General features: G+C 48.0%; 1 protein-coding gene across 1 annotated transcript; it reads left to right on the top strand.

Annotated features, from left to right (window-relative positions):
- The first annotated feature begins 564 nt into the window (after positions 1–564).
- ANP32E (acidic nuclear phosphoprotein 32 family member E) lies at positions 565–16,411 on the top strand. The gene is made up of 7 exons (XM_044272049.1): positions 565–837; positions 11,050–11,199; positions 13,102–13,224; positions 14,300–14,465; positions 14,728–14,879; positions 15,047–15,116; positions 16,133–16,411. The coding sequence occupies exons 1-7, from the start codon at positions 784–786 to the stop codon at positions 16,204–16,206; spliced, it is 789 nt and encodes a 262-aa protein (XP_044127984.1). The 5' UTR covers positions 565–783; the 3' UTR covers positions 16,207–16,411.
- The last annotated feature ends 9,288 nt before the right edge of the window (positions 16,412–25,699 follow it).

Here is a 25,699-nt window from a genome sequence, read left to right as displayed (position 1 = left end):
AGATGGTTTCTCTGAGGGGTACGCTAAACTATTTGAGAATCAGTTTTTACACCTGACAAGTATCTGTGAGGGAAAAAATACCACAAAAATGGTTTCCGCAACGTTTCACACCTCATTCGTTTGCACAAAAGGCGTAAACGCTTCGTAAAAATTTTGAATTCATTGAAAATTTGTGTAAACTTCGAACAATCCCATAACTTTCATGGAGCCACTGATAAATTATCTCCACCATGAAGGTCGGCTTCGCCCTCTGCCTTTTGAATTTCGCCTTACTAAGCAGCGTCTGCCTCTCAGCTCCTTGACCTAAAATAGGGCGCGAAAGCATCGAAAACACAAAGACGCGACGCATGGGTCAAACGACAGCGGTTGATCCGCCCGACGGACGTACGCCGCAGCCAATCGCAATTAACTGCGCTCATGCTTCCAGCCAATGGGCGTCGTCGACAGGCGGAATCCCGCGCTTCTTTTTCGAATGACACCCGCCTGGACCAATGACGAGGCAGACGTCTCCTTCGCCGTCCAATGGGCTGTGAAGATGGGCGTTGCCTAGCTGAGGGGATGCCTGCACCGTGTAATGGAGTCTCAGTTGGTGAGCGGCCATTGAGAGGGAAGGGAGCCCTGCTGAGAGGGGTCAGGGGGGCCTGGAACTGAGCTCCGTCTGCCGCTTTACCGATTGTTTTTTTATCACGGTTTCCGTTTTTCGTCGGTTGTGAGCTGACTTTCCCGCTTGTAAACTTGTTTTATTTTTCGACGTGACCCTTCGCTGAAGGTTGGCCCGGGGAAATGGAGATGAAGAAGCGCATCACCCTGGAGTTGAGGAACAGAACCCCGGCTAAGGTGAGCACACCTGAGGGCTCCGCCCGCCCTCGGCCCCGGCTCCTTATAGGGCAGCTTTAGCTTATGTCTTTTTTTTACTATTTTAATTTTTTTAAGTCCGGGGTTTCCCTCCCCGGTTGTCAGGGCTGTCCACCTGTCTGCTCGGGCTAAAGTTTTTATGTGGTGGTGATGGAGGGAGCGGAGAGGCTGCGGCACCACCTCAGGGCCCCGGATATTGGGGTGAAATGTTCCAAGTGTGGCCCCTGGACCAACACTGCGTTATTCAACATCTACTCTAAACCTTGTGTGAATATGCGCTTATTTATCTATTTCTATGGAATTGTCTTGCGCCCTCGTGCAACCTGCGCCGATCAGCAACTTTATATCTCATCAAGTACTTTCACGCCCCCATACAAGTCCAAGTGTGGTTCTCAGGAGGTCTTTGGGGCCACCATACCTCCACATGTGGCCCTAATTATGGGCAGTAGTAACACGTGTGCCTAATGATGTGACTCGGCTCCCTCTGTTTATCCTGGCATGTGGTGCTGGTGCCCCCCTCCTCCCCTGCATGTTCGGCCATGATGGAGGAGCCATGTAGAGGAAGATGCCATGGCTGTACCTTTAGGGTTGACCTTGGCCTTCCCCCAAGGCCTGTACGGACCCTGTATGACTGTGTGCAGCCTGTATGTGCCTGGACTGTACGGACCCTGTATATGACTGTGTGCAGCCTGTATGTGCCTGGACTGTACGGACCCTGTATATGACTGTGTGCAGCCTGTATGTGCCTGGACTGTACTGGCCCTGCATATGACTGTGTGCGCGGCCTGTATGTGCCTGGACTGTACGGACCCTGTATGACTGTGTGTGCAGCCTGTATGTGCCCGGACTGTACGGACCCTGTATATGACTGTGTGCAGCCTGTATGTGCCTGGACTGTACGGACCCTGTGTATGACTGTATGTGCCTGGACTGTACGGACCCTGTGTATGACTGTGTGCAGCCTGTATGTGCCTGGACTGTACGGACCCTGTGTGTGCAGCCTGTATGTGCCTGGACTGTACGGACCCTGTGTGTGTGCAGCCTGTATGTGCCTGGACTGTACGGACCCTGTGTATGACTGTGTGCAGCCTGTATGTGCCCGGACTGTACGGACCCTGTGTATGACTGTGTGCAGCCTGTATGTGTACGGACCCTGTGTATGACTGTGTGCAGCCTGTATGTGCCCGGACTGTACGGACCCTGTGTGTGCAGCCTGTATGTGCCCGGACTGTACGGACCCTGTGTGTGCAGCCTGTATGTGCCCGGACTGTACGGACCCTGTGTATGACTGTGTGCAGCCTGTATGTGCCCGGACCCTGTGTATGACTGTGTGCAGCCTGTATGTGCCCGGACCCTGTGTATGACTGTGTGCAGCCTGTATGTGCCCGGACCCTGTGTATGACTGTGTGCAGCCTGTATGTGCCCGGACCCTGTGTATGACTGTGTGTGCAGCCTGTATGTGCCCGGACTGTACGGACCCTGTATATGACTGTGTGCGCGGCCTGTATGTGCCTGGACTGTACGGACCCTGTATGACTGTGTGCGCGGCCTGTATGTGCCTGGACTGTACGGACCCTGTATAACTGTGTGTGCAGCCTGTATGTGCCCGGACTGTACGGACCCTGTATATGACTGTGTGCAGCCTGTATGTGCCTGGACTGTACGGACCCTGTGTATGACTGTATGTGCCTGGACTGTACGGACCCTGTGTATGACTGTGTGCAGCCTGTATGTGCCTGGACTGTACGGACCCTGTGTGTGCAGCCTGTATGTGCCTGGACTGTACGGACCCTGTGTGTGCAGCCTGTATGTGCCTGGACTGTACGGACCCTGTGTATGACTGTGTGCAGCCTGTATGTGCCCGGACTGTACGGACCCTGTGTATGACTGTGTGCAGCCTGTATGTGTACGGACCCTGTGTATGACTGTGTGCAGCCTGTATGTGCCCGGACTGTACGGACCCTGTGTGTGCAGCCTGTATGTGCCCGGACTGTACGGACCCTGTGTGTGCAGCCTGTATGTGCCCGGACTGTACGGACCCTGTGTATGACTGTGTGCAGCCTGTATGTGCCCGGACCCTGTGTATGACTGTGTGCAGCCTGTATGTGCCCGGACCCTGTGTATGACTGTGTGCAGCCTGTATGTGCCCGGACCCTGTGTATGACTGTGTGCAGCCTGTATGTGCCCGGACCCTGTGTATGACTGTGTGTGCAGCCTGTATGTGCCCGGACTGTACGGACCCTGTGTATGACTGTGTGCGCAGCCTGTATGTGCCCGGACTGTACGGACCCTGTGTATGACTGTGTGTGCTGCCTGTATGTGCCTGGACTGTACGGACCCTGTATGACTGTGTGTGCAGCCTGTATGTGCCTGGACTGTACTGTATATGACTGTGTGCGGCCTGTATGTATGTGCCTGGACTGTACTGACCCTGTATATGACTGTGCAGCCTGTATGTGCCTGGACTGTACTGACCCTGTATATGACTGTGCGGCCTGTATGTGCCTGGACTGTACGGACCCTGTATATGACTGTGTGCGGCCTGTATGTGCCTGGACTGTACGGACCCTGTATATGACTGTGTGCGGCCTGTATGTGCCTGGACTGTACGGACCCTGTATATGACTGTGTGCGGCCTGTATGTGCCTGGACTGTACGGACCCTGTATATGACTGTGCGGCCTGTATGTATGTGCCCGGACCCTGCAGATGACTGTATGTGCCCGGACTGTACGGACCCTGCAGATGACTGTGTGCGGCCTGTATGTATGTGCCCGGACTGTACGGACCCTGCAGATGACTGTGTGCGGCCTGTATGTATGTGCCCGGACTGTACGGACCCTGTATATGACTGTGTGCGGCCTGTATGTGCCTGGACTGTACGGACCCTGTAGATGACTGTGTGCGGCCTGTATGTATGTGCCAGGACTGTACGGACCCTGTAGATGACTGTGTGCGGCCTGTATGTATGTGCCCGGACTGTACGGACCCTGCAGATGACTGTGTGCGGCCTGTATGTATGTGCCCGGACTGTACGGACCCTGTAGATGACTGTGTGCGGCCTGTATGTATGTGCCCGGACTGTACGGACCCTGCAGATGACTGTGTGCGGCCTGTATGTATGTGCCCGGACTGTACGGACCCTGTAGATGACTGTGTGCGGCCTGTATGTATGTGCCCGGACTGTACGGACCCTGCAGATGACTGTGTGCGGCCTGTATGTATGTGCCCGGACTGTACGGACCCTGTAGATGACTGTGTGCGGCCTGTATGTATGTGCCCGGACTGTACGGACCCTGCAGATGACTGTGTGCGGCCTGTATGTATGTGCCCGGACTGTACGGACCCTGTAGATGACTGTGTGCGGCCTGTATGTATGTGCCCGGACTGTACGGACCCTGCATATGACTGTGTGCGGCCTGTATGTATGTGCCCGGACTGTACGGACCCTGCAGATGACTGTGTGCGGCCTGTATGTATGTGCCCGGACTGTACGGACCCTGTAGATGACTGTGTGCGGCCTGTATGTATGTGCCCGGACTGTACGGACCCTGCAGATGACTGTGTGCGGCCTGTATGTATGTGCCCGGACTGTACGGACCCTGTAGATGACTGTGTGCGGCCTGTATGTATGTGCCCGGACTGTACGGACCCTGCAGATGACTGTGTGCGGCCTGTATGTATGTGCCCGGACTGTACGGACCCTGCAGATGACTGTGTGCGGCCTGTATTTTATATCTTAAAAGGGTTTTCTGAGTGTTTTAATAGGTTATCATCAGTATTTTATCGTTGAGGTCTGGTTTCCACTCACCCCTGGCAAAAAAAGGGCTGTATTGCTGCTCAACCCCATGCACTTGGAACAGGATTGAGTTGCGCCTAAGCCATGTGACTGATGGACGTGACGGCAGTGGCAGGTTTTTTCTTTCTGCGGATTGGAAGTGAACCCATTCATTTCAATGGGTCCCCGCAAAAAAAATGCAGACAGCACAGTGTGCTATCAGCATCCGTATGTCCCATAACCCCGCAAAAAAATTATAATGTCCTTTTTGTCCGTTTTACGGACAAGGATAAGCTTTGTTACAATTGATATACAATGCTATACAAATCGCCGCGTTTTTTTATTTTTCCGGATTGCAAAACAGTCGTGTAAATGTTTAAAGAGGACCTGGCATGTCTGTTTTTGTAACTACTAGCGTCTGGAACATCTATTCGTATGACTGTACAGTGTTCTATTATTCCTACTAGAAGCTTCTAAATGAGCCGCCAGTAGACTGCGGTAGCTGGGCCGTACCTGTTCCCGCTGCGCAGTGTAAGGCCCCCTGAACACGGCTCGCAAAGTGCTGGTACCGCCCTATAACATCCGCCCTTTTTTTTTTTTTTTTGCAGGATCTTTTACTTTAATGGGTCCATGGTCCAGATTTTGCGGCTAAGTATAGGACATGTTCATCCATATAGACCAGGGATGCTCAACCTGCGGCCCTCCAGCTGTTGCAAAACTACAACTCCCATCATGCACTAATATGTAGTCCTCAAAATGTAGACCGCAGGCCTATTGAAGCCAGTGGGTCCGCAAAATCCATGTTTTGCAGATCCACGGTTTGCTGACCGGGCATGAGGCCTGTACAGGGACAAGCCACCTACTGGCAGCTAATTCATAAACTTCTAGTGGGAATTATAGAGTGGCAATAGTCATAAGAATAGATGCTCCAGAATTGTTACTAGGGGGATGGAAGTCGTTAATAAAAACAGACATGTCAGGAGAGCTGTAACGTGGTGGGGGGAGTAAGCGGGTCTGCCCTCGTCACGTGGGGTGTAGCCTTTGGTGGACTGAATCTTAAAGGGGCAGTCTGACTCCCACAGCACAGACGTGCTCAGCCTAAAGAAACAAAGCCACCGGCACTCCAAGGGTCACATCCCCATTGCTTCCAGTACCCTGTGGACCTGAAGTGTCAACGTACTGGCATCAGCGGTGACATACTGCTTGGGGACACTTGTCTGCTGACAACGGATGGGGCGGCGGTCAATAAGGAACTGCATTGCTTCAAAACAATCTGTGGGCTCTTTAAAAGGGTTTCCTGATGTTTTTGGATAGGTCACATCAGTATCTGATCGGTGGGGGTCCTACGCCCGGGACCTTCTCAGCTTTCCCTAGGCCAGTGGTGATACCAGCCCCTTTTGAAGTGAATGAGACTGAGTGCGATATCAAGCAACGCTGTGCTCGGCGAGCAAACCTCATCAATCGGCCATGACCCTGTGTGATTTTTCCGCCACACTCAGAATGGTGGAATGGGGCTTAGTGAAAATGGCGTTCATGTTTTCTCCAGAGACTGCCTGATACCTGGTCCAAATCAGATTTTCGGACACTTATTAAATCTGGAGCATCCTTTTGGGTAGTCAGAGGGATGCTTCTTTTAGATTGTCAGCATGCAGAGGTGGCCAAGTCCTCCCCTTGTGCCTTCCTCCGCTGAAGATTATGATTTTTTTACTCCATTCTTTTTTTCTTTTCTTTTTTTAATGTAGGGTTTGTATGTAAATGGTTAATGTGGTTGGTTGAGTTTTGGCTTGTGCCTAGAGTCGGGACACTTCAGCCTCTTGCACACAAACACTGTGTGGCCGTATTGCGGATGCCGACCCATTCACTTGAATGGGTTGGCAATCACGGAGGTGTGGAACAGAAGCACGGATCGGAAGCAGTACGGAGTACTCCCGTGGTGTCTCCGTCCGCGCGGCAAAAAAATTAGAGCTTCAAGTTGAATGGGTCTCGATCCGTCCCGGCCGCCACACGGATATTGCCCGTGCATTAGAATGGATGCACAACGTTCGTGTTCAAGAGGCCTTACTGTGATGTTGTTGGTCACCAAATATGACATTATGTGGTGTACAGGTGCCACCTCTGCCCCTCCAGCCTGTGAGGACCCCCACCCCCTCCAGGAAGCCACAGGACCTCCATGGTGCCGTTCCTCGTCTGCACTAGTGTTTTATCTTGTATGAGAGCGTAGGGTGAAGTATTTGCTGTTTTTTCCTGGTGGGCTACTTATTCTAATGTTTGGCTAGTAGTTGGCCTAATTTGGGCTTTTATTTGCGGGAATGAACCTTCAGCCTGTGCTTGAAAGAGCTAGATAGCTTGTATATAAAAGGGGAATCTGGATTTTAGAGGACCTCCTTTAATTGCTGTAGGAAAGATAAGAGTGCGTGAATACGTTACAGGTTTTCCCAGAGATCTCCTCCGCTCCACGGGATAGGAGAAGGTGTTGGATCGCGGTCGGCCTACCGGTCACAAGACACTTGCCCTATAGCTAGTTTGGGAGCTTGAAAGGAGGACTAGAACCTGAAGCCTTAAATGAGTTCTCTGGTAGGAAATCATCCTTTGTGCTTTGAAAGGGATATAGTTAGGTAGGCACTCATCCAGGTGTGGCCCGAGCAGAAGAGCCCGCGTCCTGGGACTGTCACTAAACTATTTTCCTCGGGGCAGAAGTTTCTTAAAAAGCCCAGAGAGCACTTTTTAAAGAGGTATTTTGAAGCTTTACAAAAAGTTTCATGTCCCCTCTTCTGCTTCCTATCGCTCGGTGCTGTTCAGTGACGCTTCTAGCTGCAAGTCCCAACTGGAGAACCCCTTTAATTATAGCACCACCCTTTACATTTCATGCGTGTTGATGGAAGGGCTGCAGAGTGACTAGTCCCTGGTAGAGCTGGTGCCATCAGTATTACAAGTATTTCGCTTCCTCGATATAGAGATGGCGGCAGCTCCCTGTCAGTGCGGTGTAATGGCCCCCGGCAGATAAGGCAGTTCAGCTGTCACTTGGAGGCTGGAGCTGGCTGTGAAGTGCACACCCAGAGCTGCGTTATCAGTGTCTCCTCAGACGCCCCCTCCGTCAGGGATCTACGCCCCTTCTGGCCCGGCGTCAGGTTATGTTTGGTATGACTAGACAGAATTGGACTTGCTCGTTAGCCTTCCTCAGCTGTTGCTGAACTACAGCTTGTGGCAGCATGCTGGGAGCTGTAGTCCTCCTGTGGTTTAGCAGCACATGCTAATTAGGCATGACTGCAGGAAATATGTAATGTTTTTTTATTACATTTATTCCTGCCGGTTTTCTGCTTACTCAGTCGTCCACAACTTACAAATGGTGGCATGCAGTGAAAAATGAACATTTTTGCGTTGGAAATAGCAGGATTTTAGGACTCTAAGTCTCCACATGTTGTCCTGGAATGGCCACAGCCCTGAGAATTGGCACTGTAGCTACAGGGGATAGTGAGGTGCTGTCCGGATGGATTACATAGGACCCCGTTCTTGTGGGTTTGGTCTTCCGCCACCTATCAAGTAACGGGGGCCGCATCATGCACCACTGGGAATGGAGAGTAGGCCGAGCATACACAGCGCTGTATTCGCTGCTAAGGGATTTCTGAACATAGCCCTGTAGCAGTGGATGGACCGGGACAGGCCTGCTCGTTCCTGGCAGCATGTGGTGGCACCCTGTCTTTGACATAAGGCTCAATACGGGAAAAGAACTGATCAGTTTTATCCTAATGCATTCTAAATGGAGGGCAATCCGTTCAGGATGCATCAGTTCAGTCCCGCTTATGTTTTTTGGATGGAGAAAATACCACAGCATGCTGCAGTTTTCTCTCCTGATCACTTGCCGGAATGACGGATCCGGCATTAATTTCCATTGGAATGTATTAGTGCACTAAAATTGCTGCATTGATGGATCCGTTCTTCCGGGCCGCCCATGCGCAGACCTTTAAATCTGTGAAAAAAACGGATCTGTTTTTCCAGATGACACCAGGCAGCCTGATCCGGTATAAATGCCATCCGTCTGCGTCCGGATCCAGCAGGCAGTTCCGGTGATGGAACTGCCTGCCGGAATCCTCTGCCGCAAGTGTGAAAGTGCCAATATTCACACAGCATTCTTTTAGTATGTGGATTTCCACATTGAAAACCGCGTGGATTACTGTATTTCCACATGGTTTTCTAGACCACCTTTAACAAAGCACATGTCCTTCCCTGGCATGACTTCCATTGGAAGCTCCTCGTTCACAGCGCAGTCCTCAGATTCCACATACTCTTGAGGTTCTGCACCGTTTTCGCAATACGGTATTTTGTGACACAGACCTCATTTAGAGCGTTTATTTCTATTACTTTTTGTCAGCACCTTGTCAATCTCCCCTCACAAGGGTCGGCCTGCTGCTGTCGTCTCCATGTGAGGGGATTTCTTCACCCCTCGCTGATATTGCTTCAGTTGGTGTAATCTCCTATTCATGCCCCCATTTGTTGGACAGCTGCTGTCCCTCTGAGCGCCTGCTGTCAGCGTCGGCCAGCACAAGTGACTTGTAGATCTCGGCAGATGTTTCAGGATGTAGGTCACTTGATACAATACCCGTCTTCTTCCTGGAACGCCTTTAATTTGCAGGAGGTGGTGCCTGCAATCCCACAGTCCCACAGTCACAGATCCACCGAGTGCAGTTTTCGTTACCAGATGAACGTGTTTGGCGTTCGGGCGGGCTCTTCGTGCTAACGAAGGCTGAGGCTGACGGTGTTGAGTTTAATGAGCGGTCGCCTCGGACAGAAGCAGAGATGTTTCAGCATGAAGTAGGGAATTCAGCGCGCGCCCAACCTTTAGACATCAGACATAATGGCTGCTATTCTTCATGCTGTATTACTGGGCTGGTTAACCCCTTGGGATTTTTCATTTTTCACTCCCCGCCTTCCTATAGTCCGAACTTTTTTTATTTTTCCATTCACATAGCCTTATGAGGGCTTATTTTTTGCGTGACAAGTTGTACTTTCTAAAGGCCTTTAACGGTTGCATACCATGTAGTAGGGAGCGGGGGAAAAAATCCATATGGGGTAGAATTTGGCTGTCATTTTTTTTTTTTTTCTTGCTACGCAATTTGCTGTGTGCCGTTAATATTGGTATATTTTAATAGTATGTGCATTTTTGCCTGCGGCGATGCTCATGATTTATTTTTATTTATTTTAAGGAGAGGGGGTGATTTGAACTTTTTTATTTTTATATTTGTAAACTTATTGCCCAAAGTATTCAGTGATGCTAAATAGCCATCATTAAAGACTTCATTTGCACTATATCAATACAAGGCTGCCACCTAGTGGCCTGTATTGAGATAGATATTTGACTCTGAAGCCTGCTTGAGGCTTCGGTCAATTAGCGCAAGGTAACAGGTTGCCTGATCTCAGCCGGGGAACGCTGTTACCGGGCCGGAAGCGTGCGACTTCCGGTTCCGGTCTGCACAGATGCAGTGGTCACATTTGACCACTGCATCTGAAGGGCTGATCGCATACATGTGCCGCAGGTCTCTGCTATTTAAAATAGCAGAAACCCCGCAGCTGAGACCATGTTTAGGGATCGGACCCATGATTTACAGCTACGTCATGGGTCCTTAAAGGGCTATACCCATCTCAGACATTGTTGGCATAGCTAGGATATGCCATCAGTGTAAGACAGCTACAGGGACCAGTTTCTATCCCCAGAACGGGACTCCGATGTGAAGGAGAGCACACCGCGCTGTCCATACACTATTGGAGTTCTGAAAATAGTCAAGCGAGGGAGCTCTGTTATTTTTGTAACTCCTATCGCAGTGAATGAAGTGTGGCTGTGCCTGTTCTGGAGATGGGCGGAGGTCCCAGATTTGGACCGGCTCCTGTCTGACTTTGATGGCACATCCCAGTGTTATTCCATCGATGTCCCAAATCAGCCAACCCCTTAAATTTGTGGCTAATAGGAACATGGCTGATGCAGGGTCCATGGTGAAACTTGCTACACCCTGTTTTTGTGCTATGTGACAATTTTTTTTATTTTTTTCTAATATTACATGCACCAAATCGGGCCCAATTTGGCACGTTTTACAAGAGCTCTGCATTTGGAAGCATACTGGAAATTTTTTGTGTACAGTGGCCTATATCTATAATGAAAACCGACACGCCTGACCACTAAAGTAATTGTCCAGGGCAAGCCATTTTAGAATGTGGCCCGTGGGATGATCAGATAATCCATACCGCCACCCACGGCATAAAGCTGGTAATCAGCCAACCTCAATGAGAACCACATAATACCGCTCTTGTGATGAGTAGATGGGGTCCCAGCATTAGGACCCTGGAGATTGGCTCAATCACATGAGCCAGACTTTGTAATAGCGCTGATAATGAGAAACTAACGCAATATTTCCCTTTTCTTGGTAGGTGTCGGAGCTGGTTCTAGACAACTGCCGGTCAAGTGATGGGGAGGTTGAAGGCTTAAGCGATAGCTTTAAGGAGCTGGAATTTCTCAGTATGGCGAACGTAGAACTCTCTTCTCTGGCAAAACTCCCACAGCTGACGAAACTCAGAAAAGTAAGTGAGTCGTGTTATCTCTATGGTATCGCCTGTATGGTCGCAGTGGCTCTGATGGTGAGATACCACCCGTCCATACCATCTGATAGCTGTGTGCTTCTATTAGCCATATTACTACTGCCTGACACTTGCAGTTGTGTCCTTGAACCCTTACAGGGGCTTTTTGGGCATGTACATTAATGGCATGTCCTTGGGGTTTGCTATCGATTTGTGATAGCCCAATCTTTCTGAGCCCCCACAGCATAAGGGGCCCCTTCTTTATCCAGGTGCAGGGACTCGTCTCGGTGTGCGCCTGGTACTGTAGCTCTGCTTCATGTAGCAATCCAAAGCGTGTCGTCAATGTGTGTTCGCATTTAATCCCTTATCAGACTATTATACCACTTAGAACCAGGGTTTGCTGTGTCCAGATCCAACATGCACTATCTTCTCCCCGTATGCTGGTGGGACAGTCACACTTCCCCTCACACACAGTGTAGTGCAGGGATGGCCAACCTGCGGCTCTCCAGCTGTTGCAAAACTACAACTCCCAACATGCCCAGACAGCCTACAGCAAGGCAAGGTGGGAATTAGGGATCGACCGATTATCGGATTTACCGATATTATCGGCCGATATTCAGGATTTTGAACGTTATCGGTATCGGCATTTATTTTGCCGATATTCCGATAACGTCCTGGGAACACAGATCGCGCTGTTGTCAGCGCTCTCCGTGTTCCCTCAGCAGCAGCACAGGGGAGAAGGAGCAGTGTCTCCTCCCCCTGTGCTGCTGCTGCCGCTCCAGCCAATGGGAGGACAGGGGACAAGAGGAGGGGAGGAGCTATGGCCACTGCGCCACCAATGAAGCTTAATCTCACATTAATTCATATACAGGAGGCGGGAGCTGCAGGATCACATAGCCGGCTCCCGACCTCTATGAGCTGTAGCTGCGATCTGCGGTAGTTAACTCCTCAGGTGCCGCGGATCGCAGCTACAGCTCATAGAGGTCGGGAGCCGGCTATGTGATCCTGCAGCTCCCGCCTCCTGTATATGAATGAATTAGAGATTAAGCTTCATTGGTGGCGCAGTGCGCCCCCCCAAGCCCCCCAGTATCAGACATTGGTGGCGCAGTGCGCCCCCCCTCCCCCCCAATATTAGGCATTGGTGGCGCAGTGCGCCCCCCGCCTCCCCCCAGTCGCAGTGCGCCCCCCCTCCCCCCCAGTATTAAGCAGTGGTGCGCCCCCCCCCCCCTCCCCCCAGTCGCAGTGCGCCCCCCACAGGATTCCCTCTCCCCTGCTCCTCCGATCGGAGCCCCAGCAGTGTAATGCTGGGGCTCCGATCGGTTACCATGGCAGCCAGGACGCTATTGAAGCCCTGGCTGCCATGGTAAGCTCCATGCTGCTGTGTGCACAGAGCACACAGCAGCAGGGACAGTGTGAGCTCCTATTCACCCTGATAGATCTCTATCTGATAGATCTCTATCAGGGTGAATAGGACAAGGGCTCTAGTCCCTAAGGGGGCTAAAAGTTAGTTAAAAAAAAAAAAAAAAAAAAAGTAATAAAAATAAAAACACCAAAATATTAAATATAAATGAAAAAGAAAGATTTACAAAAAAAAAAAAATACACATTAACAATAAACATTAATTTTCAGCAGATTTGTGGGAATTTTAATTTTTTTTTCAAAAATGAAAATTCCCAGAATATCGGTATAAATTATCGGCTATCGGCCTGAAAGTTCACAAATTATCGGTATCGGTATCGGCCCTAAAAAATCAATATCGGTCGATCCCTAGTGGGAATTGTAGTTTTAAAACAGCTGGTGAGCCACAGGTTGGCCATCCCTGGTGTAGTGTGTGGACAATTTGTGACATTTGGGTTTTTGTTTTGTTAAATGCATGCATTTCATTTTTATTTTTTTCTCTTTTAGTTGGAACTTAGCGATAACAGTATCTCTGGAGGGCTGGAAGTATTAGCGGAAAGGTGTCCTAATCTCACTTACCTGAACCTGAGTGGTAACAAGATTAAGGATTTGACCACAGTGGAAGCCCTTGTAAGTATGCTGCCATAGTGAGGCCTGACTGCATGTCTGATCACCCAAAGGGATCCATAATGCTGCAAGTTTGGGTCATTAGCTCTGCAGTTTTGCAGCCGTAATGCATATATTAAATGTCAGTCCATTAATATTCCAGTGCAATAGTCTCACGTTACTATAGCTTGCTTATCTGCTTGAAGCACTTGGGAAAGTGGCCATAGATCTTTCCTCTGTAGACAGTGCTGCTGCCTATTCGACATCATGTGATGTCTGTCCAAAGAGAAGACCTAAGGTTTTTTTTTTCACACTTGCATTGTTGGTGACGGAACTGCCTGATTGATCCGGCAATCTGTATGCAAACGGATACCATTTGTAGACTGCTTCAAATGCGGATCCGTCTCTCCTGTTATCTGGCAAAACGGATCCGGTATTTATCTTTTCACATTTTAAAGGTATGCGCGGACTGCAAAACCGGATCCGTTTTTCTGGAATACTTGGGCATTAATGCATTTCAATGGAAAATAATGCCAGGTCCGGCATTCTGGTAAGTGTTTAGGAATTTTGGACGAAAAAAAATATAGCACAGATTTGCTATTTTTGTCCAAAAACCGTACACTGAACTGAAGACATCCTGAATGGAATGCTTTCTATTCAGAATGCATTAGGATAAAACTGAGTTTTATTTCCAGTATTGAGCCCCTAGGGTGGAACTAGATACCAGAGGACAGCATGCTTCCCTGCTCCTCGCTCATGTCTTCTAGCTCCCTGGCTCCGCCTTATGTCTTTGATTCCTGCGTGGACGGTCACGTGTCCCATTGCAGCCTTTAACTTGACTGGTGGTGGTGACGTGTCCCGCATGTAGGAGCCAAAGCACAATGAAAAAAGTCAGGGGGCTGCATCCAATTAGCGAGGAGCAGGTAAGTATGCTTCTCTTCACAGGTCCGGTATGGTGGTGGGAAGCCTTAAAACTGAAGAGAATCCTGGAGAACCCTTTTAAATAAACCTGACATTAGTTGTAGACCTTTTGGATAAAAACATTTTTTTCCTGCTTTGCTTTTTACTTTTCTTTTTAATGTATTTTTGTTCCTTGCAGACAAACTTAAAAAACCTAAAGAGTTTGGACCTCTTCAACTGCGAAATTACTAACCTAGAAGATTACAGAGACAACATATTCCGCAAACTCCCACAGATCACATACCTGGATGGGTTTGATCAGGAAGATAACGAAGCCCCTGACTCTGAAGAGGACGAAGATGAAGGTTTGTAGTCTTCCTTACCACTGTGTGTATAACGCTATTAGCTATGTTCTGTACCACTGTTTAGGATCCATTATAACAGAGAAAATGGTTGGGTCTTTATTTTTTTTAAACCTGATCATTTTGGCAAATGTTGAGTTGCTTTACAGCATATGTGCAGGAGCTTTACTGCCAAACTATGCGGATAGAGCCTCGTCATCTCAGAATTGGGGTTTAGCGCACAGTGTGCCTTCACTTACTTGAAACTTTGTACTTTGTTTTGCAGAGTGTGAGGACTTCGAGTATCTGGAGGATGAGGATGAAGAAGCTGGCCCTCCTGAAGAGTCCGAAGAGGAAGATGAGGAGGAAGGGGAGTCTGATTTAGGAGAAGAGGAGGAAGAAGTGGGTCTCTCATACTTGATGAAAGAAGAAATACATGTACGTTGTGCTTGGCTCTGAGACATGGGATATAAAACTGTCATCTATACGCTTTTCTGGTCTTCACATCCTGGGAGGGGTTAATGGATCCCACTATTCTGATGTGTAAGGGGGAAAAGTGGTATCCAACTAGTTGTCGCTGATTGTATTGTGTTCCTTCTGTCTAGGATGAAGAAGACGACGACGATTATGTTGAAGATGGTGGAGAAGGAGAGGAGGAAGAGGATGATGATGAAGGTAATTGTTTGTAGGGTCTACACTGGACTTGGGGAGGTTTAAAGAAGTTTTCTATAAGCTTGCGTGTAGACTAGTAAGGCTACTTTTACACATGTTAGATGCGGATCCGTCTTGTATCTGCACAGATGGATCCGCACCTATAATGCAAACTATTGTAGCCGTTCAAAACGGATCAGTTTGCATTATGAAGGACAAAGTCAAAACGGATCTGTTTTCAATTGCACCATATTGTCAGTGAGAACAGATCCGCTGCCATTGACTTACTTTGTAAGTCAGAACGGATCTGTTTGGCTCCGCATCGCCAGGCGGACACCATAACGCTGCAAGCAGCGTTTTGGTGTCCGCATCCAGAGCGTAATGGAGGCGGAACGGAGCCAAACTGATGCATTCTGAGCGGATCCTTATCCATTCAGAATGCATTAGGGCTGAACTGATCCGTTTTGAACACTTTGCGAAATCCCTGAAACGGATCTCGCAAATGGAATTCAAAACGCCAGTGTGAAAGTAGCCTAAAGAATGTACCAGGGATGGAGGGGGAATAAATATTGAAGGGATTTCCTAGCTTCAGCCTATAAATCTCCTTTATGCTAGGTATAGACTTATATACACACACCGATCAGCCATAACATTAGGACTGACTGACAGATGATGCGTAACATTGCTTATCTCGTCACAATGGCGGCAAATGAACAGTCAGTTCTTAAAGTTGATGTTTTGGTACCAGGAAAAATGGGCAAGCGTAAGGATCTGAGCGACTTGAGCAACTTTGACAAGGGCCAGATTGTGATGGCGATGCGACTGGGGGAGAGCATCTCCAAAACGGCGGGTCTTGTGGGGTGTACCCGGTATGCAGTGGTTAGTACCTACAAAAACTGGTCCGAGGAAGCCCAACCTGGGAATCGGCGACAGCTGATCGGTGTGTGTGTATAGATTTCATATGTATATCTTTGTATTGGGTATATATCTATTTGTTTTAACTTTTTTTTTTTTTTTTTTTTTTTTTTTTTTCTTTGCAGAAGAGGAAGCAGTTGAACAGGGGGAGAAAAGAAAACGGGATGCAGAAGATGAAGGGGAGGAGGATGAGGATTGAGACCGTATTTGTGGGAGGCTAGGACCAGTCTCTTCTCTGAGCCCTGGGGTTGATGCTAGAATGATAATGCAGATCTGTATGTCTCTACATGTACAATAGATGTCCCTACAGAATTTAACATGTAACTTTTTTATAGGAAAAGGTGTGGTTTTAAGATTTTTGTGCCCTTTTTATCATTCCAAATAAAACATGAGGATCCTTGTAATAGTAATCTTAACTAGAAACTTCCTTCAGACCCCCCTTTGTCATGCATTGTGTCCCAGAGAGCTCTCCCACAAGGAATAACTTTTTGGGAAGGAAGGGGTTATCCGTTTGTGTTCGGATGTTGAGTGATACCCCTGTGTTTTCTGTTTGACATAAGGCTAAATTTGAAGACCACTGGAAGCATAATCTAGCGGTAACTGCAGCTTAAATATGCGCCAAATCCTTTTAAGATCTTTTTACATTTGGAGGCTTGCTAGATGCAAGGCCTGGCCAGTTACTCAGGTGGATGGGTGTCTGGCAATGGATTGCTCCTGCCTGCTGTGTGACAAGTGATGCTGCCCATTGGAAATGCATTGCATCCTGGGAAATGCAAGTTTCTCATACCGAAAACATTAAGGGTGCATTAAGTGGTGTCTTTTAGGGAAGACTTTTATGTAAGGAGTTGGGGAAAGGGGCCTATCAATAAGGACAATCATTGCTTTTAATAACCATGAAAGACGCCTCTCCTTTGGCTAAATCAGTGGACAGAAACGTCTGACTCGTAACATGGCTTAAAAGGAGTCTGTCCGCATTTCTGAGCATGCTAAATGGTTGACTGTAAGCCCCCTGTCTTGGGAACAGGAGCGATGGGGAATAAACTTTATATTCTCACTGCTCCTGATGAAAAAGAAAATCACCAGTGCTGACAGTTCAAAAGTGCTTACAGACTCCCAATAAAGGTTTGTGTGCAGAGACCCCTACTGATCGTTAGAACTAGGGGAGAGAAGCGCTCATATATCGCTCTCTCCTGGTTGCAGAGATGGGGCCCGTAGACCTTTACTGAGCCCATTTCGTGCAGCGGGGAGAGATCTTGATATTCAAGTGCTTCGCTCTGTTCTAGTGACCCTTTTAAATGAGCGTTTGGCTGAAATTATGTACAGTATGTCTAGTGCATCTGCAGCCATCTTTAGGGTGGCTGCTGTGTGAAACCATACCCTCTAAATTAGGGAGCATTCACACGACTTACAGACGTGGACAAAATTGTTGGTACCCTTTGGTCAATGAAAGAAAAAGTCACAATGGTCACAGAAATAACTTTAATCTGACAAAAGTAATAATAAATTAAAATTCTATAAATGTTAACCAATGAAAGTCAGACATTGTTTTTCAACCATGCTTCAACAGAATTATGTAAAAAAATAAACTCATGAAACAGGCATGGACAAAAATGATGGTACCCCTAACTTAATATTTTGTTGCGCAACCTTTTGAGGCAATCACTGCAATCAAACGCTTCCTGTAACTGTCAATGAGACATCTGCACCTCTCAGCAGGTATTTTGGCCCACTCCTCATGAGCAAACTGCTCCAGTTGTGTCCGGTTTGAAGGGTGCCTTTTCCAGACTGCATGTTTCAGCTCCTTCCAAAGATGCTCAATAGGATTGAGGTCAGGGCTCATAGAAGGCCACTTTAGAATAGTCCAATTTTTTCCTCTTAGCCATTCTTGGGTGTTTTTAGCGGTGTGTTTTGGGTCATTGTCCTGTTGCAAGACCCATGACCTGCGACTGAGACCAAGCTTTCTGACACTGGCTAGTACATTTCTCTCTAGAATTCCTTGATAGTCTTGAGATTTCATTGTACCCTGCACAGATTCAAGACACCCTGTGCCAGACGCAGCAAAGCAGCCCCAGAACATAACAGAGCCTCCTCCATGTTTCACAGTAGGGACAGTGTTCTTTTCTTGATATGCTTCATTTTTTCGTCTGTGAACATACAGCTGATGTGCCTTGGCAAAAACTTCGATTTTTGTCTCATCTGTCCACAGGACATTCTCCCAGAAGCTTTGTGGCTTGTCAACATGTAGTTTGGCATATTCCAGTCTTGCTTTTTTATGATTCGTTTTCAACAATGGTGTCCTCCTTGGTCGTCTCCCATGTAGTCCACTTTGGCTCAAACAACGACGGATGGTGCGATCTGACACTGATGTTCCTTGAGCATGAAGTTCACCTTGAATCTCTTTAGAAGTCTTTCTAGGCTCTTTTGTTACCATTCGGATTATCCGTCTCTTAGATTTGTCATCAATTTTCCTCCTGCGGCCACGTCCAGGGAGGTTGGCTACAGTCCCATGGATCTTAAACTTATGAATAATATGTGCAACTGTACTCACAGGAACATCTAGTTGCTTGGAGATGGTCTTATAGCCTTTACCTTTAACATGCTTGTCTATAATTTTCTTTCTGATCTCTTGAGACAGCTCTTTCCTTTGCTTCCTCTGGTCCATGTCGAGTGTGGTACACACCATATCACCAAACAACACAGTGATTACCTGGAGCCATATATATAGGCCCAATGGCTGATTACAAGGTTGTAGACACCTGTGATGCTAATTAGTGGACACACCTTGAATTAACATGTCCCTTTGGTCACATTATGTTCTGTGTTTTCTAGGGGTACCATCATTTTTGTCCATGCCTGTTTCATGAGTTTATTTTTTTACATAATTCTGTTGAAGCATGGTTGAAAAACAATGTCTGACTTTCATTGGTTAACATTTATAGAATTTTAATTTATTATTACTTTTGTCAGATTAAAGTTATTTCTGTGACCATTGTGACTTTTTCTTTCATTGACCAAAGGGTACCAACAATTTTGTCCACGTCTGTATGTCTTCAGTTACGGACCCAATTACTTTCTATGGGGCCACGGACCGCAATTTGCAGCCAATTATAGGACATGTTCGAACATAAAAGGAACGGACAGCACACAGATGACGATGAAAGGCGTTCCGCAACTTTTGTGGACCCATAGAAATGAATGGATCCGTGCATTGTCCGCACAAATTGCGGAACGGACGCGGAAGAAAAACACTGTTGTGTGAATGCCCCCTTAAAGGCTGTGTTTGCCTTAAACTTTTTTTTTTCTCAATGCATGAAAAATGAGGCAGTAGATCTTCATTAAAAATGTCTTTGATTTCTCTACAGCTCCAATGCTGTCACCATGGTAACAGACTACCTATATGTAGTCTGATCCTGCATTTGATGTTCTCACCTATCTGTCTTCTTCCTACATAAAGTACGGGTCAAGTGGAAGAGTATGAGACTGCAGGATGACAGTACCCTGAACAAGGTGGTTGTCTGTTACCATGGAGATGAGTAGAACCAATGATAAGGCTTAGAGACTGAAAAGAAAATAGTTGAGGTTGTGCAGAAATCACCAGTAACGTCATTCCCTGTGAAGATCATGAATGGCAAATCCCCTGACCGCGCAGCGCTCCGATTTGCCAGCCAGCACTCTGGGAAAGCGGATGACAACCGCAGATTTATTTCCGCTTTGACAGCCTATCCCCTTTGTTAGTGCTAGGATGCATAGATGCCATAAGCTTAGACCTTGTGTATCCTCCATCATAAACGCGACATATACCAGACCCCTCCGTAACGTATGTGGTAACACGTCTGCCACTTCTACGCATCATAACATCAGCCTTTTCAGATAAGTTAAGTTTTTCTTTTATTTTAATTTTATTTTTTTTGTGCAGATATATAAGGGTGGGTTTTATATTTACAGAGGGGATTTGTCCTATTTGAAATACTCTTTTATGGCAGTATGTATATAGTGTGATCAGTTACTTCTGAATTCTCTTAAATGTGCGATTTTTGTTTTTGAATAAAGCCATAACAGTGTTATCTAGTCTGAGCTCGTAGTCCTTTCTGCCTGCACCGCACAAGACGCCAGCGCTCCGCCACACACAGGAGTTATCCCATGATGTAGAGGAGAACAATCAGACCTATCATCTTTCTAACAAAGCTAGAACCAGCCCTGTACCTCACATGGATCTAGAGCTCTCCCCATTCATTGCTCAAACAGTTCAGGGGAGTGTCCTTTCTGCTGCAGCTCTCCCTTTCACGGCTCAGGGGGGGGTGTCCTTTCTGCTGCAGCTCTCCCTTTCACGGCTCAGGGGGTGTGTCCTTTCTGCTGCAGCTCTCCCTTTCATGGCTCAGGGGGTGTCCTTTCTGCTGCAGCTCTCCCTTTCATGGCTCAGGGGGTGTCCTTTCTGCTGCAGCTCTCCCTTTCATGGCTCAGGGGGTGTCCTTTCTGCTGCAGCTCTCCCTTTCATGGCTCAGGGGGGGTGTCCTTTCTGCTGCAGCTCTCCCTTTCATGGCTCAGGGGGTGTGTCCTTTCTGCTGCAGCTCTCCCTATCACGGCTCAGGGGGTGTGTCCTTTCTGCTGCAGCTCTCCCTAACAGCTCAGGGGGTGTGTCCTTTCTGCTGCAGCTCGCTCCCCATTTCACAGCTCAGAGAAAAGATATCGATGCTCTATCCTCAGGTCATCAGTATCGGATTGGTGGGGGCAAGCACCCCTACTGATTGCTGGCAGAGGGAGCTGAGCTTCAAGTACTCGAAAGTGTTTGTTTAACGTTGAAGACCTCCCTAAGGGTACTTTCACACTTGCGTTGTTTGATTCCGGCAGGCAGTTCTGTTGCCTGATCAGGCAAACTGTATGCAAATGGATGTCATTTTCTCTGATCAGGCATTTTTCAGACTGATCAGTCTGAAAAATGCCTGATCAGTCAAACATGCATTGCAATACTGTATCTTTTTTTTTTTTCTTCAAATTTTTAAACGTCTGCGCATGCGCAGACCGGAAGGACTGATCCGGCATTCAGGCAAGTCTTAATTTTTTTTTTTTTTAGCCAGATCAGTCAAAATGACTGAACTGAAGACATCCTGATGCATCCTGAACGGATTAGGGCCCTTTCACACTTGCGTTGGCCGGTTCCGGCATAGAGTTCCGTCGTCGGGGCTCTATGCCGGAACAATCCTGATCAGGATTATCCTAATGCATTCTGAATGGAGAGAAATCTGTTCAGGATGCATCAGGATGTCTTCAGTTCCGGGAACGGAACGTTTTTTGGCCGGAGAAAATACCGCAGCATGCTGCGCTTTTTGCTCCGGCCAAAAATCCTGAAGACTTGCCGCAAGGCCGGATCCGGAATGAATGCCCATTGAAAGGCATTGATCTGGATCCGGCCTTAAGCTAAACGTCGTTTCGGCGCATTGCCGGATCCGACGTTTAGCTTTTTCTGAATGGTTACCATGGCTGCCGGGACGCTAAAGTCCTGGCAGCCATGGTAAAGTGTAGCGGGGAGCAGCATACTTACCGTCCGTGCGGCTCCCGGGGCGCTCCAGAGTGACGTCAGGGCGCCCCAGGCGCATGGATGGCGCATGGATGACGTGATCGCATGTACACGTCATCCATGCGCCTGGGGCCGCTCTGACGTCATTCTGGAGCGCCCCGGGAGACGCACGGACTGTAAGTATGCTGCTCCCCCGCTCCCTGCTCCTACTATGGCAACCAGGACTTTAATAGCGTCCTGGCTGCCATAGTAACACTGAAAGCATTTTGAAGACGGATCCGTCTTCAAATGCTTTCCGTACACTTGCGTTTTTCCGGATCCGGCGTGTACCTCCGGCAAGTGGAGGACACGCCGGATCCGGACAACGCAAGTGTGAAAGGGCCCTTACTCCATTCAGAATGCATTAGGATAAAACTGATCGGTTCTTTTCCGGATTTGAGCCCATAGGACGGAACTCTATGCCGGAAAAGAAAAACTGTAGTGTGAAAGTAGCCTAAGGTGTCATTTATGGATACAATTCACAGTAGTATTTATAGAGTTTAGAAAAGTATCAATACAATGCATCACAGAGAAATGACTTTTCATCTAACATAACTTTTACTATCATTGGTTAAAATATTACCCCATCTAGATATATTAGGCTAAGGGAACTTTCACACTTGCGGCAGGACGGATCTGGCAGGCTGTTCACCATGTCGGATCCGTCCTGCGGCTATTTCGCCAGACCGCAGCTCTGTCCCTATTGTCTAACGGGGGCGGAGCTCCGGCGGTGCACGGAGAAAGGGTGCCGGTGTTCTGCCAGATTTCTATAGTTTGCCGAAAGTCTATAGCGGAAGTGACGTGCTGCGCAAGCGTACTTCAGCGAAGCATTCCTGCTGCCTCCACTGGAGTAGTTCGCACACCGCGCGTGCGCAGACTTAAGGTTATAGCTTTCTTAAAGTGAGTCATCTCCATTAATCTACATGAATTTGTAACCTCGCGGGCTCGCTACGCATCGGGCTCGGCCTCGCTGCGCACGGCATTTAGTAAAACTAACTCTATGCTGCCATTGATGGTAAAGAAAGATGGATAGTCTTTCTTTACCATCCATTTCCTTCTTTTCTATCAATGGCAGCATAGAGTTAGTTTTACTAAATGCCGTGCGCAGCGAGGCCGAGCCCGATGCGTGGCGAGCGAAGCGAGCCCGTGAGGGTACAAATTCATGTAGATGCTGTATTTTACTGGAGGTGACTGTCACTTTAAGGCGATGATTCGTGGAAGTGCGCTTGCGCAGCGCACCACATCACTTCCGCTATAGACTTTTGGCAAGCTATAGAAATCTGGCAGAACACCGGACTAAAATTACTGCATGTCAGGCTTTTCAGTCCGGCAGCTTTCTCTGTGCACCGCCGGAGCTCCGCCCCGTCCCCATTATAGTCAATGGGGACGGAGCGGCGGTCCGCGGGCACAGCAAAATAGCCGCAGGACGGATCCGACATGGTGAACAGCCTGTCGGATCCGTCCTGCCGCAAGTGTGAAAGTAGCCCAAGTCAAATAGATGGACAAGGCCTTACTTTGGCAGTATCCAGGATAGTACAATCTGATATATAAAGGATTACTGCAACTTACAGTTGGATGACTGGACCTGGCCAGACGGTGAACGAGAGGTGAAGTGCTCTGCGGAGCGCAGCCCTGAGCATGTCCTATTCTCCACAATTGCGGACAAGAACAGGCAGTTCTATGGGGGTGTCGGCTGGGTGCAGATCCGCAATGCACTATGGAAGTGTGAATGGAGCCGAATCCCTATCTGATCATCTGGTGTCTGAGGCCTCATTGTTGGGAGGGAAGCCTAACTCCTGGTTGGGTTCTTATTCTTGTATCACTGATGCCACTGGGAAGCTCCTGCTGTTGTGGCAGACTGCATGCGCATGCCTCCAACTAGTTACACCCAACTGGACCTTCATTGCAAAATGCTAGAAATTCTGCAACATCTATACTTTATTATTCCTGCTGAAAGTTACCAATGAATTATGAGTAGATCCACTAGCACTAAAACTATTAAATGGGTTCCTATGCTCTTTTATGTAGTGGCCTGTTCAGCTGCATTAGAGACGGAGGCGCAGGTCTGCACTGTGTGTTACACAAAGTGCCTGGAGAACACCTTTAAGAGCTCATGCATATGAACATAAGGACTCTGTGCCCATATAGATTGCTTGTGGATCCAGTGGGATCTGCTGATCATCATATCTCTGTGCTGAGCTGAAGATTCCACATGCCAAGAATTATACTGGTTTGGTCGTGTAACAGTCCCATTGTAATGGAGAAGAAGGTGGCTTTCAATTTTAATGTTCACCGCACTGCTTACATAAAGAACCGCGCGTGCGGCCGCAGCACATGTGTGAATGAATCCTCCGTTTACTTTGTAGTATTTCTCAAGCGGCGTCTTTCACACAGTACACCCAGCGGCGGGAAACGCCTTCAGACCAGCCTCGTTGTCACGTGACCGTAACCATTTTGCCGCCCTTTTCGCTTCTGCAGTCCAGCCAATCAGACTTGAGTTTCGCCCAGAAGGTAAAATTGACACTTCGCTCGTCCAATCAGGAGCGCCGCACCGAAGGCGGGAAATTTGAACCATGGGCGCGGGCTGTGGAGAAAGCTCTGTGTACGTGCGGCTGGAGGTGTCATGGCCGCTGCGGTGTGTGTATTAACATAATTGTGTCGGTTTATGTGACTTTTCCAGTCAGGACTGCTTCTTGTATGGCTCTCAGGTGATTCATATGAGACTGCTGTGAATACTGGCTGTTCTAATGTCAGTGAGCATAGTCCTGCACATGACATAGCTGCACACTTTTATGACAGGGAAGGATAGACATTTCTGGCACCACTTGTCCAAAAGTAAACCAAAATCCTGTCAAAAATGGATGTTTTATGGCCAGCTTACAGGGAAAGACCTCGTCCTGAAAATGGCGACGTGCTGCCCTCTGTTCCCTGTGTCAGCCGGGCTACAGGGGGACTTGTGATAGTAAATGTGGTCGCTGACCGCCAGCCGAGAGCCAATCCTGCGTGACCGTCATTAGCAGCGCCACATTGCAGTCTTTGTTACCTGTGGTCTATAAGTGCATGTTCACACGTGACGGATACGTTGTCGCAGATTTTGGTGCGTTGTAAAGTAGCAGAAAAGCGGATGAGAGTTTAAGAAATTTAATCCACGCGTTGCATAAAAAAAAAAAAAAAACTGAATTGCGGACCCATTCATTTCTGTGAGGCCGCACGATGTGTGGACCCGCATTTCCGTTCCCGAAAAAAAATAGAACATGTTCTATTCTTGTCCGCAATTGCAGACAACAATAGGCATATTCTATTAGGGCTGGCGATTGTGCGGTCCGCAAAATGCGGAACGCACATTGCCATGTCCGTGTTTTGCGGATCCGCAAAACACGTTATGGACGTGTGACTGGACCCTAAGGGTATATTCACACATCCGTATGTGTTTTGTGAACGCGCAAAACACGGACACCGGCAATGTGCGTTGCTCATTTTGCGGACTATAATAGAAAATGCCTAATCTTGTCTGCAATTGCGGACAAGACGAGGACATGTTCTTTTTTTTTTCGGGAACGGAAGTGCGGATCCGCAATTCCGGATCCGGCCAGCACATAGTGTGGCCCCATAGAAATGAATGTGTCCGCAATTCCATTCTACAAAATGCGAAACAGAATTGCGGGCACTTGAGCACAACCGTATGCATTTTCAGGTCCGCAAAATATCCCACAGCTGTGACGTAGTGGTCTGTGACGGAGTCTGCGCACACACAGAGACCTCACGTGACCGGGGTATTACCACTCGGCTAACACCCCCCACTACACTTCGGTAACTGCCACCACGTGGGTTCCCGGTCCACGAGCCGACTATCCGGGTCATTCACTATCACACAGATCAGTGGATGAACCGGATATCACTTACTGACCAACCGCAGTCAATCACCCCCAGCTACAATTCCTAAATGCAATTTAACTAACTACCTGGTAACGTCTCTTCAAAGGCAAGGTACGTTGTTCAGCAGCTTAGAATATGGAAGACTTGGCTACTTAGATTTTATAATCTTTAATAAGCGGTAAAAAGCAGTGCATACAAATCTAATGAAAATGACTATAAATCTACAGAATAATAATAACAATATAAATAATCACGACAGTTC

Source organism: Bufo gargarizans, chromosome 11 (assembly GCF_014858855.1).
Source record: "Bufo gargarizans isolate SCDJY-AF-19 chromosome 11, ASM1485885v1, whole genome shotgun sequence".
Taxonomy (NCBI): domain Eukaryota; kingdom Metazoa; phylum Chordata; class Amphibia; order Anura; family Bufonidae; genus Bufo; species Bufo gargarizans.
The sequence above is the reverse complement of the archived record's forward strand: the minus strand, read 5'-3'. Positions and strand labels throughout refer to the sequence as shown.